General features: G+C 41.3%; 1 protein-coding gene across 1 annotated transcript in view; it reads left to right on the forward strand.

Moving 5' to 3' along the window:
• grid2 (glutamate receptor, ionotropic, delta 2) overlaps window positions 1–18434 on the forward strand; it is an 834579-nt gene that overhangs the window by 477986 nt on the left and 338159 nt on the right. The window contains exons 7-8 of the mRNA XM_033973100.2: window positions 10017–10178; window positions 16422–16541. Coding sequence (XP_033828991.1) covers window positions 10017–10178; window positions 16422–16541 — 282 coding nt within the window. The remainder of the gene's footprint in view (window positions 1–10016; window positions 10179–16421; window positions 16542–18434) is intronic.

Below are 18434 nucleotides of genomic sequence, written 5' to 3' on the forward strand. Positions count from 1 at the left end.
TGAAGTGAGATTAAAAGGTGAAAAGAGGTGGGATGGTGAAGGAGGGAGGGAGAGAGAGTGCGAGAGAGAACCGATGGTAGGACAGAGAGATGAGGGAAAGAGAGAAGGGAAAAGAGGATTGAGAGCGTGAGGGAGAGGAAGGAGAGAAGAGATGAAGTGAGATTGAGAGACGAAAAAGAGTTGGGATGGTGAAGGACGGAGAGAGGGAGAGTGAGAGAGAGAGAATTGATGGTGTGAGAGAGGTAGACAGAGAGATGAGGGAAAGAGTGATGGGATGGTGAAGGAGGGAGAGCGAAAGAGAGTGCCGATGATGAGACAGGTGGAGAGAGAGATGTGGGAAAGAGAGGAGTGAGAGAGTGAGGAAGAAGGAGAGAAGTGATATTAAAAGAAGACATGGGATGGTGAAGGAGGGGAGAGGAGAGAAGGAGAGCGAGAAAGAGACCCGATGGTAGGACAGAGAGAAGGAAAAAAGAGGACTGAGAGTGTGAGGGAGAGGAAGGAGAGAAGTGAGAATGAAAGAAGAAAAAGAGAGGGGATGGTGAAGGGAGAGCGAGAGAGAGAACCGATGGTGACAGAGAGGAGGACAGAAAGACGAGGGAAAGAGGGAAGGAAAGAGGATTGAGAAAGTGAGGAAGAGGAAGGAGAGATGTGATGAAGTGAGATTAAAAGAAGAACAGAGACAAGACGAAGATAGAATGAAAGAGGCGGTGGTGAAGGAGAGATGGCGGCTAAGTAGGGAGTGAGAGCGAGGGGGAAGGAAAGAGAGAGGGGAGGACGAGAGATTAAAAGAAAAAAAAAGAGGTGGGGTGGTGAAGGAGGGAGAGCGAGCGAGTGAGTGAGAAAGAAAGAAAGGGAATGGAAGAGGGAGAGAGGGAGACTATCAAAGGAGTGAGAGAGATGAAGAGAAGGAAAAAAGAGGGGATGAGAGCGAGCGAAGGGGACTAAGAAAGGAGTGGGAGAGTGAGGGGAGGAGAATGAGAAAGAGAAATAGAGAAGGGTAGAGGCAGAGAGCGAGAGGAGGGAGAGAGAGGATGAGAAGGGACAGGAGAGGAGCAGAGAGAAAATGTAATGGGGTGAAACAGAAAGAGATGAAGAGAGGGGATGGTGATAGAGAAAAAGAGAAACAGAGTACAGAGAGGATCAAAATGGCGTATTGTATATTTCCTGTGTTGTTGGTGTGGGAGGAGAGTGGGCGAGTGGGTGAGTCATCTGGGAGGTGGGAGAACGACCAGGGGGGAGGTAGACTTTTTCACATTCAGTATTTTGTGTTTTTCACAGAACGGTTTTACTGTACAAACTGTGAACTTTAAAGTATAGTGGGAAATGTACACAGCTATGGATCTAAACGGGTAGTGACGTCTTTTCATTTTTTATTTTTTTTTAACTTTATTTTTATTAGGGGTTTTATAAGTATTTTACAACAGAAAGAACAGCAGACCATAAAAACAATACAGAGCATCCAGGAAAAAGTACAGAAACAACGCACAGTTATTCCATTAACATGATCATATAACTAGTTTTTCAATACAACAAGTCCATTTTTCCCAATACCTTTTACATTTGTCAGCAGAAAGTCTCAGTGAAAAGGTCAGTCTCTCCATGTCATAGATCTCGGTGACAACTTGAATCCCGTCAGCGAGTGTAGGTTCGTCCTTACACAACCATTTGCGGGTTATGTCCTTCTTCGCTCCACTAGTAGTATTGACAAAAGATATTAATCAGATCTTAGCGTCCCATGTGGAAGTTTACTCAAATAGACTTCAGTGAATCCCCATGTCAAGCCAGGTCCAAACATATCCTGGATTACTCTTATCACCGATGACCAGTAGTGGGCGATCTTGTCACAGTTCCAAAAGATATGGAAACGTCCAGCCCTGTCATTGCCACAGTCTCTCCAACATTGTGCTTTGTCTGGGTCGTTACAATGTTTGATCCTAATATAAGGTGTTACCAAAAAACGCACCGTATTTTTCCACATAAATTCCCTCCAAAGACCTGAACTTGAGGTAGTCATAGTAGTTTTGCAGATATTTGACCGATGTGTTTTCATTTTAACATTTGGCTGTGTCCGAACGTCCACGCTAACCCCTGACCCCTTCACTCACTACACAGCCCCGCCCTCTTTAGTGTCCTCTATAGCAGGGGTCCGCAACCTTTTTTGCACCACGGACCGAAATAACGTACGTTTTATTTTCACGAACCGGCCTTCTACGCGTGGCAGATAAATATCGCAAAAATATGTTAAGTGCATCATAAAAAATACAACTCACCATACCGCTGAATCAGTGGGAGTTCTGTTCTTGTTTCTTTGCAATAAGGTGGTCCCATCGAGTAGTAATGAGAGACAATGACACCCGCAGTGTGTTTCGTACGTCCAGTCCGCTCCGTCTTAATCGCCGTCACTGCAGAAAAAACCCACTTCACACAGATTGTTGGAAATGTTAGTAAGGTTTTCAGCGCTCAGGATATTCTGGCTTTATTTTCTTCCAGAACGTCAGTAGAGGTGTTGGCTCAAACGTACCTTTAAGACCACCGTCATTTGCGATCTCCAACAGCTGATCCTCTTGTTGCACAGACACGCTCGATTCGCCCGGTTTACTCACAAATCGGTCGTAATGGGCAGTTCGTGGGTCCTTTTTTAATTATATATCTACGGACAAGCTTATTAGCGCGTTACGTCAGAGAAGATGCGATCGCTGATGAATCATGTACTGTTTTTGTGCGGCCCGGTAGCAAATACGTAACGGACCGGTACCGGACAACTGCTCCATACTGACTCATCCACAGAGAGATTCAGCTAAAGTTAGAGGCTAACGCTAGCAACTTTACACCATAACGGTATATTTAAGAGTGATCAACAGAGCGATAAACCCGCGCTTCTGTCTGCTTCTTTCAGTTGCTTTGTGTCCAGTTAAAGACTTGTTGCCGCTCTGTTGTTTTTGCGAGTCTTGCAATGCATTATGGGCTACATTGACCGGTCTAGTCACCACTGTCGTCTGCTACTTTTCAAGGTGGATTGTGGGAAATTTTGAGTGCAAGACATTTTCACCAACTGGCCGTTCGGACATCATTCAAAAATGGCGTGACCGTTTTCCAAATCCATGTGTTTCAGAATGATGAACAAATCCGTTGCCATGGGAATTGTTGATTTAACAAAATATCCTATTTTCCTGAATGGTGAAAAGTTGCCTATAACAAGAAGCTAAAACCCATAAATTCATAAAGTCCTCAGTCACATGCAGCACTTCGCCCAATGACACGACAACAGAACGCAATACCAGTTTGAATGGAACCAGCAGCCTCGCAGTGAGCGGGAAAACATCTTAACCCACTGCGCCACTGCTCCGTCCTGTGTCCTGAAACAAAAATTTAAAATGACATAACTTAATTAGCAGTAAAGCACTTAAGCAATGCTGAATGTCGTAACCAATGATCATCAAGAGTCTTATAGTGGGTTTAACCTGAACGCCTTTCTTAGAAGTCGACCTCGTACGTGCTGCTGTTGTCATGGTTACATTAGGTTTAAATCAAATTCTGCTGGAGGTGACATAAGTGACATTAATCAGTATTGTCAGCTGAGAACAGTTACATAAAGGGATCCAGGGCTCTCTGATCAAAGCTTTTCAGCGCACTTCTGGTGTCTATTGTATGTAATGTACAGTAGCTAATGTAATGAAGTTTTGTTATTCGTTCAAAAATGCAACGTATATTCAAAGATAATGGTATTCAACATAAATAGCATACATGAAGGGAATAAATGAAAATGTTTTAGAGTGAACACATTTGGGGGCTTCTTCACTTCTGGTCAGATCGCTGCCGGACACTGCCTTATATGTATCTGAAGGGGCGGAGCTAACTACACTGAAACCAACTCACCTATTTGTTTACAGTTTCTCTTCGTTAGCTAGGTCTATTGAACTGAGTCATATTTTGCAAAATCGTCTTTAACTTGACTCTCAAGCATGCCTTTTTTTTAGCTAAAGAAAAATAAATGGTTTGAGAGGGGAGTTAAACAGGCAGTTTTGGTTACGAAAGACAATCCATCTTTGAACAGGAATGGGAGGGTTAGACATAATTTATCTCCCATTTATAACTCCATCCTCAGACCTAAATCAAAACAAGGAAAACGATGGTGATGGCCAGGACGTTAATAGGTGTGAAAGCATCCGTTAAGGGCTTGAATGGTTATGCTAAACATGACGCAGGTACAGTTCACACAGCTCAACAGACTTGGCTAACAGAAACGGTATACAAACAGTTATGGTATGCTTTTATTTTGACAGTGCACAACAATACATTGACAGTGCCAGATTATAGCAAAAATACTAGTTTCCACCTGTTGTCCCTGGACAGGCTGATGTTAAGTAAGAGTAACAGTTTGGTGTAGGTGGACCTGTAAACATATGGTACATACAACACATCTCGCCCCTCAAATACACTATTTCTTAAAAAAACATTCAGTTCACACACGCACATACAGAGCCATACCATGTTCTTTTTATTTTATGTTAGTGTCGTAACGGTGGGTGTAGGTGCGGACCAAAGGATGCAGATCTCGGGACAGATTTACAGTGTTTTATTTACAAGGTGCGGGATTCAAAGTCAATAGTAATGGTCACAACTGGGGGCAAGGTGCAGGAGGCAGAGCGGGCGGGCGCAGGACGGGACAAGGTAGGACAGACCAGAACCGGAGATAGCCAGAACCGGGACACGACGGGACCAGGAACAGGACCAGGAGAGACCGAGCAGGAATAATCCAACAGGTGAGAGCCAAGGCGGAGGACGGGAGACGAGCCGGGAACCCAGACGGGACAGGAGGCGAAGACAAAGGGTAAACTTTACCGGAGCTGGAGTGCAGAGGCAGGAGCAGGAACGAGCGGGAGAACAGGCATCTGAGGAGTGGCAAAAATCTGGTCAGAGGCAAGCAAGCAGGTAACAAAATACAAAGACTTAAACTGGAGCATTCACGTTTACACGCGGACGATCTGGCTTCGAGTGTATTCTGCCGAGCCCTCAAATACTCGGCAGCAGGTGACGGTGATTGCGGTGATGCGCTCCAGGTGCATGCAGGAGGAGTCAGGGACTCCTCCCAGCTCCAGGCAGACAGGTAGGGGAGGGGGAGAGGACACAGGAGGACAGGCAAACCAGACATCGTGACCGTTAGTTTCATTGTGGTTAGCTCCTCCCTTCAGACCGATTTAAGGCAGAGTCCACCATTAATCTGACCAGAACTGAAAAGGCAGCTTGGATGATCAGCGAAACGTCTTCTCTCTAACACTTTTATCCGGTTGACAGAAACTTAAATCATTCAAAAAATGCAATTAAACAAATTTAGTTATGACGTAACGCATTTAAAGGGGAGAGAGGAGAGCGCACTGGAAGGGGAAAGAGAGAAAAGGGAAGGGGGAGAAAGGAATGTATAGGGAGAAGGAGGAAGAGAAGGGGAAGAGGCAAAGGGGAAGGAGAGAGGGAATAGGGGAGGGGGAAATGAGAGTCCAGGGGAGCATATGGAGGAGTGAGAGAGGAGGGTGACGGAGAAGAAGGGGGGAGAAATAAATGCGAGAAGCGATAGGAAAGAGGAGTGAAGTGGGTGATCAGAAGAGAGGAAAAAAGGAAGGAGGAGCGAAGAGGAGAGCGGATAGTACTGAGGAGAGTAGGGAGTCAAAGGAGGACGAAGAGAGGAGAGAGAGAGAGAGAGAGTGACGAAGCGATCAGCTCAGTGGTCAGACATTGCCCCAAAAGCCCAATTTCACACTGCACTGAAGCACAACAAGCACACGCACACACACGTTTAGATCCACGTGTCTTTAGGGGGACTGTCCATAGACCTGCATTTATTTTTCTCTTAACCGGATTTACAACCGCGCTAACCCTTAACCTGACTGAACCTATTTCTGAACTCTAAATCACGCGCTTGATGTGGTAAACCTCTCAAGGATAAGTTATGGGTTCTGTAATTGACCGTGTGAACAGATTAGAGACCCCACATGACTTGGTAAACATGTACACACACTCAGACAGATTGTAGTGCACTGAGGTGAGAGCGCTGATCACCCCGACCCCCGCGGAGACTTCAGCTTTCATTTACAGACAAGAGGGCTATGCAGACAGAAAAATAAATACATGAATACACTAATTGCCAGTTATTCCTATTCCAAACTTTGTGCGTTAGAGTTGATACAATCTTGAAATCATGGGGTTACTTCAGTTAAATCAGACCTATGCCGCAAAACTGACTTTTCAGAGCGTTTTTAACCATGTTGTAGTTGTTTCCTGTTCACATTTGCCCTCTTGAAGTCGTTTTTGGAGTGATTCGTTCAACCTTTTCAGTCGCTTATTATCAAAATGCCGTATTGCCGACTTGCTGTTCAACCCCCGTTTTCACCGCCACCGGCATACGCTCACAGGTCTCCGTGTACTTCGTTCTTCATCGGTTATACGGTTATAGGATTCTGCAACATTGCGTAGTCATTTTGGTGCCAGTGAAAAACGCTACTCGCTAACTTGATCTACAGCTATCCATCACCGGTGCTGACAGCTGATGATGTTTAGCATGACGTCAGCTCCCATTGTGCGCTGCAGTTTTCTAACTCAGAACTTGGCGGACTTGTTTCTTTTATTAAATCGTTTTAGTTGAATATTTAAAATTTTGATATCCAAAAAAGACAAGATCGCGGATACAAGCGGGCAAAATGGGTTTCTTTCGCAGGGTGGCTCGGTGTTCCCTTAGCGAAGAGATAGAGTGAGGAGCTCGGTCACACGGGAGGAGCTCGGAGTAGAGACGCTACTCCTCCCCGTCAAGAGGAGCCAGCTGAGGGTGCCTCCTGAACGCCTCCCTAGCGAGGTGTTCCGGGCATGTCCCACCAGGAGGAGGAGGCCCCAGGGAAGGCTCTCCGCTGGCCTTGGAACGCCTTGGGGTCCCACCGGAGGAGCTGGAGGACGTGTCTGGGGTGAGGGACGTCTGGGAGTCCCTGCTTAGACTTCTGCCCCCGCGACCCGGCCCCAGATAAGCGGCAGAAAATGGATGGATGTAAATTATAACATAATGATCCATGGGGGACATAGGTTATAACTCTACAGCAGGCACAAGCACAGTAGGTCTTCTTTAATATCAGTAACTTTAAATTTCCTCCAACCTTGTCCCATCACATTCATCAACTTGTCCCCATTTTCCTGCAATTAGAGGTGGTAGATAGCAAGATCGATCGAAAATAAATAAATGCTATTACTTAAGATGCCTACATTTCATCCAAGTGGTGCCAAGTGTAAAACCTGACACTTTTGGATTTGTGGTTAAGTACCCAGTCTGATGTCACTTTTGATCCAACGCATAGGCTATGATTTGTTTTAAAATCATCCAAACATGAGCATGGACCATGTTCACTCTGGAAAATAATATGTAATCTAAATAAGGCAAGTTTATTTGTATAGAGCGTGGTTACCTGCTTCGACTTCCTGTTGTATCAATTCAGATTTATGTAAATATAGATTTTTCAGTTAGCCAAAAGTAAAATGAAATGCCGTTTGAAAAAGTCAATAGGGGTTTGTAGTTTACTCTTAATATAGTAATATTTCTAACAGCCAAATTTATTTTACTGCTATCAAAATATTATGCCATCCCTTCTTGATAAAATCCACTACACCACATGTGTCAAACTCAAGGCCCATGGGCTAAATATGGCCCTCCACATCATTTTTTGTGGTCCTCGACAGGGTAAATTAAAAGGTATGATGGTCTTGAAATGTCATTTTACCAGTAAATACATAGTTACACAGCCATATTTAGGCAAATTCATATGCAATATTTGTAACTTGAATAAGTAAAAAATACAGAAACAGTTAATTAACAAGTTAAAAAAGGTGATTTATTTTACATCTGGCCCTTTAAGAGCATCCATTTTGCTGATGTGGCCCTCGGTGAAAATGTGTTTGACACCCCTACAGTCATTATTAATATTCTGATGATGGTAACAAAAAAAACAAACAAACAAAAAAAAATGTTTTGGGGAATTTTTCAAAGTAGAGATATTGATTTTACCATTGAGCTCTTCAATTCTCCATACTAAATACTATAGATATGTATTTAACAGTAGTCAACCAGCATTGAGTTGCTCCACACCCGCTGCTCCCTGTCCACTGCCTCATGTTTAAATATTTATTAATTTTCGCGTGACTTTGCAAAAACCACATAAAGATACAACTGGACAGGAAGTAGTGACGCTAACAGTGAGGTTGCCGGGGGCTGTTGTGAGTCGATTTGGCCATGAACGTTACATCTCCTCTGATTATAGCACGTCTGACAGCACGTCTCGCTTCCGTCATGGGTTTGACTCCGGACAAAAAGCAAAACCAGGTTCAAACTGTTAACTTCCTTGTCTGTTGTTAATTATATTCAGATTTGCAGAAGTCCTCTACAGAGAAGTACAGATGCCGTCTCAAGTGTGTTTTATAAAACTGTCTCGCCCTGTAGTTCAGACCTCTTCACACCTCATTTTCTAAAGCTGTGTCACATTCATTTATCAGTCATAAGAATAAATTATTACATTTCTTTAAAATGCTGTACGTGAGTGTTACTGTTTTAAAATGTACAAAAAAAAAAACAGAAAAAAAGTTAATTTAAACCGTCGCCATGAGCAGCTTATCCAATAAATCGTACTATATCTCAGGATACGCAGTGTAACCGTAAGAAAGGTTCGAATAGGGTTTAGGAGAGATCACTAGATTACTCAAACATGCATGGATAACATATAAAACCACTTCATGCATGTTTTAGATGAGGGAACAACATTATAACACAGTAGAAAGCCCCAAAACGTAACATTTTTGCCTTCTCTCAACTGCTAACGTTACCTATGCATTGTTGTTTTTGTTCTGTTAATTGTTATATTTCATAATCTTACCTGTTAAAGTCTTGTGCAGTGTAATATAATGTTTCAAAGGCAAAGGTGCAGTTTGTCTTAGAAGGAGGACTCATCTGAAAAGTGTCGGATTTTCATAGCTGGGCTCACGCTGTTCTCATTATCCTCTGTCAGGTTGGCGTGACTGCATTCAGTCTCAAGGTTTTTAATAGAAAGAATATGCTGATTATAGGGAAAAGTGACTCCTAAGACTGCCTCGGTGCATTGAAACAGTTGCAAATTAGAAGTTCATTCAAAGCAGCCATTTTGTGTTGCACAATGGGAACGTATTACCTGCTTGATTATATACAGAGACTTAAATGCTTTACACTGATCTTATATAACAGGGTGCGTCGATTTTACATTGTTCCATTATGATTATGAAAGGCTCCTAGTGTATATCAGTCATAAGAACGGAAGTATAGGTACCATTAAGAAGTACAATGTGAAGTACAAAGGAGTTTTCTTTATACAGGATCTACACAATGGCAGGACATAATTCATTTAATCATTATTGTCAGCTTAGCAGTTCAGAAGTTCAAAGTTCTTTAATTGCCATAAAACTGATTTGAAGAAGGCTGTCAGTCTTGAAGGTCAATCTGGGAATGTTCCACAGCGTAGCTTTTCTGGGCCAAAGACACTGGCAGTCACAGTATTTCAAAGAGGATGTTTGTGCAGCACTGACTGGGAAAGCTATTCAAATCTGACTGAGTAAGAATTGCAACGTGTAACATATTTACAGTAAAAATAACTAGCTGAATAGGCTTGTATGTGTAGGGTGACCACAGTGAACGTGAGGTTTTCAAAAGTTTTGCCTTTCTGAACCTGAGCTCCTTCAAACGGGACATAATAGCATAATAGCAGGGTCAATGTGTCCCTTCCCATTGATTTTTAATGCAGGCTAAAAAACACACCCAAAATGTGCTGTTTATATACTTGGATATGGTGAAATATGCATGCAGTGCGTCATAGGCCTTAACATTCACAGTATGTCACTATTATAGTAAACAGATTTCATTTCCTACTACCCGGTTTGGGGGATACTTGGAGTTTGACACATATATGAGATATTACACAAATGGTTTTCTTGGTTAACTCCATGTGTGTATTTTCTTCCAGATCACAAACAAGTACATCTACGACTCAGTGCTGCTGTTGGCCAACACCTTCCACCGTAAACTGGAGGACCGTAAGTGGCACAGCATGGCCAGTCTGAGCTGCATCCGCAAGAACTCCAAGCCCTGGCAGGGAGGCAAGAGCATGCTGGAGACTGTCAAGAAGGTACAGAGCACGCCGTTATATCAACACAAAGATAACATAGGCATGCAGAGTTCTGGTTAATACCTTTTACAACTTAAAAAGAAAACAGCTTAAAAAGCTCAAATTCCAAAGAGCTTGTCCTTGAGTTCTATTTCGTCATTTTTAGAAAGGTTCCTGGAGTGTATCTTAAAATCAGTCATGAATAAAGGAGTTAATGAGTTAATGACATTGCCTGAACATGTTGAATTACATTTTTGGAGGTCCTTGAGGAAGCAACTAGGAACAGACAGTTGTATCCAATCAGAGATATTGTTGAATGAGAACCATGTGGAAACAGCTGCCTATGACTCCCCTTGACAGTTATTCTCTGTCATGGTGCAGTGTCAGAGGGCGAGAAGGGACTAATAGGCTTTGTGCAGAGGAGCATGCTAGCTCGCTCACTGTGTCTCAACACTAATGCTATCTTTTATTAAAAGCATAAAATATGAAATAAACAACCCGTTAAAATGGATTCATGTAAATGTACATATGTAATGTCTTTGATTGTTTTTAGATGTACATGTAGATTATTTTAGTTTGTGGTGCTATTTTAATATTTCTTATGCCTCAAAATTAGCATTAGCGTAGCAATGACATACAAACACCTGCCTTTCTAACCCCGGGCTCAGACTGCATGTGGTGCAGCTCCACTCTGGTGGTCATAAGTATTCCATATAGTACAAAATACTACAAAGCAGGAGAGGAGCTCAGAAGGCACGTCATGCAGTGCGTTGGTGCTGGCAGAGGTGCAACGGAACTCCTGATCAAATCCGCTGGATTTGAGCCTTTTTCCCTTAATAGTAAATAGTTATCACATGGACACGTGGTCTCATGCACGCAGCTTCAAAGGTGAGGACTGTAACAGCTCAGCAGAGTCTCTGGTTCTCATGTGAGTGTCACACTGCAACTAAACCACTGACACAGGAGGCACAAATAGACCAGGTGCAGTCAGAGTGAGGGGTAAACGCAAAAGTGTCATTTCTTTAGTCTTTAACATGTTCTCAGAGACATGCTGCCTCAAGTCACTGTCTTTAACTATTTATTAATTTTAACACGATTCAGCAAAAACCTCATAGAGACAGATTTGGACAGGAAGTAGTGACGTTAACACTGAAGTTGCCGGGGGCTGTTGTGCAAAGAGCCAATTGGGCAGGGTTGGCTAGGCATGTCACAATAATACATTTTGATGTCAGATATGTTGCTAAATAAAATACATGAAGTTATTTTGGAACTAATTAATGTCAGAGATATAATAACCCTAAAGCAGAATTACTCCCAAAAAACTTTTCTAAATGTACAATATCATTATGTCTAACTTCTAGACATAAGAGAACTTTTATTTGTCCCACAATGGTAATTCGAGTGTTGCAACGCACAGTTCAAGAACAGCAAGAGATATGCGATCACTACTAAAAAACAAACCAATTAAACTGTCTCAAGTTAGTTTTGGTCACATTTTTATATAGCACTTTTCCACCTTCTAGACAGTCAAAGCCTTTACATCAAGGACCCACTCACCCATTCAGACACACATTCACACACCAGTGTACACAAACACTGCGGGCAGGGTGGGTTAAGTGTCTTCATCAATGAGCGCTAGAATCGCACCACCAAGCTGTGGGTCAGTGGATCTAACCGCTCAACCGCTGATGTTTATGTTGAGAGCAGGATTCAGATCAGTCGACACATGGTCTACCAACTGAGCTATTGCCACCCAAATAGATCATTTATTTAAACTTCTTCAGCTCAAATCTAACCATAGTTCAGAAAATTAACACAAATATCTCACTCGTACAAAGGACAAGTACCCATGATAAATACTGACCTCTGAAAATGACTGTTGCATCATCATTTACAGAACGAAATCGGGCCTGTAGGGCAAGCTAAAACACGTTCTTCACTCACGGTTCAAGCCCTTTAAATACATTTATTGTGGATCCTTTAACTCTTCAAATGAAATTCCCTCTGACTGAAGACGGAATTTTAAAATAAACCTTCACAAATGTTCTACCAATAATCCTTCTGTTGACTTCCTGAACTTTTAATCGGCATGTTGCATTGCCTCGCAGCTGTGGTATGATAAAACTGTTTTTCACCTTGAGTTTGTCTGCGCTTTAGCACCGCTTTCATCACTCTGAAATCCAATTGGATCGATGCCCCGTGTTTTGATATCAATGAAAAACTACTTGAGGGATGGCTCTACGACTGAATGATGAAGCCGAGTGAAATGCTAATTTAGGATTAGCGTCAGTAGACAATAATAAACGAGGCTGCCATGTCTTTAAAATCTATCTGTGCCCATCACCTTGAGACCACAGGAGCGCTCGGCAATGCTTTCATCACGGTGATAGCTGTCCGCCGAGTTAATGGAGTTGTCTTCTCCTATAGGCTCCATTTTGCGAGTGGATAAGCAGCGGATCCTCCTTGTGAAGCCGGCGTCCTCTCTTGCAGCTAGGTATTTGGAGGTGTATTGACCTAGCTTAGCGCTTATTTAAAACAATCAGTGGTGCTCTGGAAATGGGGCAGGTTAAATGGTGGAGTTAACCTCTGAGGAGTGCTAAGGCCGCGCTCGGGAATTATTCATGTTGTGGAACAATTCAACTGCAGCATTCAGGAGTTCCAAGATAAAACGCTGAACGCTAGTCTTCTTGTCTCGATGCTAATGCTAATTTTAAAGTGCGGTAAATATTAAAATGCCACAAAATGCAGACTAATCAATTTATGGGAATGTTTCTGAATGCAATAAAAAAAAACAAAACAAAAAAACAAAAAAAAAACATAAATAAATAAAATAAACAAAAATAAATAAATAATAATAATAAGATTATTATTATTATTATTATTATTATTATTATTATTATTATTATTATTATTATTATTATATGGCAAAAATAAAATAAATACAAAAATGATTAAAATGAAGCATGGCATGCCCTAAGTCTAACAGTGAAGGAAGCGCAATTATATCCATTTATTGTTCAGCTTATTCTGGAAGTTGCCATAAGCATGCCATCGTCATTATTTTCCATGGGGCTCCTGGCCTTGACAAGAAATAAGTTCTATATGGACTACAGAGCAGTTTTACAGTCTCCCAGAGAATCAGTGCATTGTTGACTTGACGGAGTACATGAACATTGAACATTTAACACACCTACACACCACACAACCTACTTTCTATCATGAGGTCAATACTATGTTTAAAGAAGTAAATATCTTTTTATAGATCCTTATTTTGAAAACATCAGAGCTCCCATATTAATTAGAACATTCTTAAAGATGCAGTGTTATCCATGTAGTTTTGGCTGTTTACACGATGCACAAAGTGTTTTGGGAGTAAAAGCGTGTGCAGTCCTAGGAGAAAAAAAAAACGATTAAATGTATCACTGGTACATCATCGCATCTAATAGGTGGTAATTAATGGAGATGGGTGATAAACTAATATAAGACAAATGTAGCAACAAGATGCGTAGCGTGTACATCTGAACCTTTATTAGATAACATATTGACTTTCTTTTAAGTCTGATCATTCCGAACTGCTCTGTGGGCAGACGGAGAGAGCTGCAGTACATCCAGAATGCTGCTGCTCGGGTTCTGAACTCGGAAATATGAGCACATAACGTTGTCCTTATTGTGTAAAGCACTTTGAATTTTTACTGAAAAAATAAATTAACAGTAATCCCATTCTAGCTACACAATGCTGCTGGAAAGAAGCAGTTCATATGAGGCTAAAACCTATAGCTGCTGGCTGCTGTGAAGGGGAATTTTAATGCTGAAATGTTTTAAAAGAATCCAGTTGAATGGTGTTAATGGGCTTTGAGCTGAATAAACAGAATTACTCACATATATTAATGAAATGAGACTTAAAACCATTAACATTTAGATATGACTTCTCTTTAATCATAGTAATAATGTAATTGTCAACTTCATTTTGCCTCAATTATGAACTTTTGAACATTCTGATGGACTATTTCCTTTGTGTGGTGTACAGCCGTCGGTACTGCTCTTTTACGCATTTGCTACCGGGCCTCACAAAAACAGTAAATAATTTATCAGCGATCGCATCTTCTCCGACGTGACTTTCGCCCGTCCCTCATGACACACTAATGAGCTTTTCCATAGATATATAATGACAATCCTGATAGCTAAATTTAACAAACAATATCAGGAGTCCTACTTAAAATATGGCTTTATCACTACAGGTGACTCGCGCACGTTGAGTCCGGTCTGCGTAATACGCGGGGAAAAGCGAACAAGGCAATGAAACCTTCAAAACTGCTTCGGCACATGGAGACTAAGCACCCTGGATTAAAAGATAAGCCTTTAGAGTTTTTTGAAAGAAACAAACGTGAACAAGAAGGAAAGAAGAAACAAGCGCAGGGCATATTTATCTGCCACGTGTAGATAGCCAGCCCGTGAAAATAAAACCTACATTATTCCGGTCCGTGGTGCAAAAAAGGTTGGGGACCCCCGGCGTACAGCATATGACCCTTGACCTTCTCACTCTTATAGACAGATGAGGGAAAGTGGTGCAGGGATTACAATCAACCAAGACTTCTGGTGACTTCATCTTTGTTAAAGGCTAAAGTAAAAGTAGCCTTGAGCTGTTCTACTCACCCACCCTCCCCCTACTCACCTGAGCTGCTCCTGTCTTTGCCCCCGCTCCAGTCAAAGACACCCCCACTATGATTCACTCCCGGAACCAGGGTTACTGCCACAGTTAGTACAGCTCACCAGGCCCAGGGCAAAGAGGCACATACACGCTGCACTTTGTTTATACTCATATCTATCATCAAAATAATGGAATCACTCTACAAAAAATCCCTAAAAGTCTTTGATAGGAAACCGCTTTCTTTCCATGTTTGTAATATTTAAAAAAAAAAGCATAATCTTTTTAGTTTTGATCATTTTAAACATTTTAAATATGCATGTTTTATCTACAAAGTGCTACATGGATTAGCCCCGCCTCCCATGTCAGACCTTTTCAAAACAAAAACCACCCGTAGCATAGCGTAGGAGACTGTGAGGTGCCCTATAGAAAAACTGCCTTTGGACAAAATGCTCTTTCTGTGAAGGCGAGTAAGATCTGGAACGGCATTCCTCTTCAAATAAGAGAGTGCTCCACATTATCCACTTTTAAAACTCAACTCAAACTCTGGCTGAAATCAAATCAGTCATGTGATCATTAGCCAAAATATGTACCTCCCTTCTTACTTTTTAACTCTTCATATGTTGTACTAATGTGATGTATTTGTTGTACTCGTTACCTGCCTAGGGACTGTGGATGTAAATTAGGTCTGTAGCTATAATCCGGCATATTTACATTTGTTCACAACAGATGTTCATTAATGTGCATTGTCCCTATCAAATAAATAAATAAATAAATAAATAAATAAATAAATAAATAAATAAATAAATAAATAAATACACAAATAAATAAATACATAAATAAATAAATAAATAAATATCTAAAGAGGGATGACTGCAGAAACACTGAAAAGAGCCGTGTAAACACCAGAGTCACAACCTCTGCAAGTTCAGTGAATTATTAATCCATGACTTTTAAATAGGAGCATCATTTTCCCCAAAACCCATTAGTTAAATATTAAACACTTTGGAGACATAAAAGAAGACATCATGTCCTCCACTGCTCGTTTTAATGAGCTTTCAATTCCTATTAATCTTGAGTCATTTTGATACCTGCTTGTCTCCATAGACGTTATGCTTTGCCTGGAATTTTTCACACTAGGGCATTAAAGTTATTAATCTCACCTGTTATGTGCATGTTGATAAATGTGCGCCTCTCCTTAGACCTGACCTGTAATTTGCACGGTGGCGTCTCCTACTTTGTCTTAGAGCTGAAGACGTTTAATACTATATTGATGAACGCTCCAGGCAAGACAATAACATCTCCATGGAGACAAGCAGGCAGACAGTCCATCATCAAAAAGTTGCGCAGTGCTCCTTTAAAGCATTGTTATGTACTGTTTTGGGTTTTTTTATTTATTTTTTTTAATCTTAGACTGTGTAAATATGTAAGATGACTAGACCTGGACTAGACCAAGACTAAACTCGACCTTGAACATGACCAATCCAAGTCTACATCAGGACTACACAAAGACTCAAACTATGACTAAAGAAAAGTGAACTCAAATTCAAGGCGACCACGTAGAAATACTAACTCTACTCTGTAATTTATTTCAGTTTCATTTACCATTTTGTTTCCAGTTTGGAGTCAGCGGTCTCACCAGTTTTCTGGAGTTCACGGACAACGGCACAAACCCCAACATCTTCTTCGAGATCCTGGGAACTAACTACGGAGAGGACAGAGGTCGTGGGGTCAGCAGGGTAAGTGTGATTCTTGCGCATTCATTGATTATTAATACACAAGTCCAACCACCTTCTCACCTTCATATTGGATGTATCGGTTTATCTGAACACATGTGGGTACCTCGTGTTTCAAAAAGCGTGCGCTGTCTTTTTTGGTGTTTTTGAAAAAAGGCTCACAAACTCACACACTCTCGCTATGTTGAGTTGCCTGCTGGTTACCGCAGGTTGCCTTTGCCTTTGAACAACTTGCCTTTTTCTCTCTGTAAATTACTATTACCAGGTGCGGGATTCTTTTTGAAAATAACATTAAAAGGGAACATTGTCAGCGCATTCGGGCTTTTTTATAACCATAGATTTGTGCAACAGTCAGTAGTAATATGAAAGCGAGAATTACTTTTACTTTTGAACATTACTTTACTTTGCCTGTGTGTACTTTATACTTTTTATAGGTCCTATATTATGTGAAATTGTGAGTTTAGGCTATGTTAGAATATCTGGAGTTGTGTTTTGTTTCACTCACACATCTTTAAGTAATCCTTTATTATTAATCTGTCCACATTTCCAAAACTCAAAATGCTCCGTCCCACTTTGTGATGTCATGAACTGGTAGCTTTCAAGTTAACAGCTACTTTTTACCTTTAGTTCAGTAGAGATCGGCAATTCCAGGTCTGTAATTATCCAAATGATTCTAGTGAAGGTGCATAATGTGACTGTAACTGATAGACTTATGGTTGTGGACTTTTCATTATCTTAACTCCGTAACCAAGTTTGCTATCATGTAAATTCAAATGGCATCTCAAAGTAGAAGCATGGGGCTCTTTAAGGACTGAGCACATTATAGTCCATTATAGCTCACCTAGACTTTTTTTTTTTTTTTTTTTTTGCCATAAAACTCTTGTTAAAGGAAGTATCAGCATGTACTTTTGCCTTTTTTTTCCACAGAACTACCACACATTTTACATATCCATCTTTATTTTTCCTCTGATGCATCAAATAACTGACGGCACCTGCGCTCTGATTGTTCATTTTCGAGGGACAACGTAAGCATAGCAAAAGACGAAGTTTAAATCTCAACTTGACAAATCGTTGTACCACAAAGAGCCCCATGCCTCTGCTTTGAGATGCTGTTTGGATTTACATGATCGCACAACTGGTTGCGGAGTTACAGTAACGGAAATTCCGCAACCGCGAGTTTATTGGCAGCGATAGCATCCAACGCTGTAGAGTTAAACATGTGTGAATGAAACAATAAACTCCAGGTATATTCTTGATGTGGAAACAACATTATAACCTATTAGAAGAAAGTGTAATATAGGCCTTGTCTCCGTGGCAGTGGCTTAGGTGGTTAGGGTGCTTGATGGTTCGAATCCCACTTGGATCAGATTATATTGTTGCTGTGTTCTGGGGCAAGACACTTCACCAACTTTGCCTGCATGAAATTAGTATGTGAGCATGTTATAAATGGTGGTCAGAGGGATCGATGGCACAGATGAGCAGCCTCGCTTCGGTCAGTCTACCCCAGGGCAGCTGCGGCTACAGTAGTTTCTTAACACCACTATGCACTAATGATTAGAGTGGAGCGCTCTGAGAGACTTTTGGGGCTCGAAAAGCACAGTGCAGATGTGAGGTATTGTTAAGGCATTAGTCATAACAGGATGAAAAGGTGACGGTGTTGTCAGTGTTCCAAGGTAGAAAAGGTTTCAGAGGTAGTCACCTGGGGCCTCATTCATAAAACACAATTTTTCTAATCAACAGCGGTGACGGAGTTAGATCACAATTGTTACTTTGCAGCTGATGTCATCAACATTCCCTGGGGGTGTGACGCTAACTTAAGTCACGGCTCTGTCTGAGGCTTTGTTAGACTTTAAGATAAGCTTTATATTAACACAATCTGATCAGAAAGAGCTGACC

The sequence above is a fragment of the Periophthalmus magnuspinnatus genome, chromosome 9 (assembly GCF_009829125.3).
Source record: "Periophthalmus magnuspinnatus isolate fPerMag1 chromosome 9, fPerMag1.2.pri, whole genome shotgun sequence".
Taxonomy (NCBI): domain Eukaryota; kingdom Metazoa; phylum Chordata; class Actinopteri; order Gobiiformes; family Gobiidae; genus Periophthalmus; species Periophthalmus magnuspinnatus.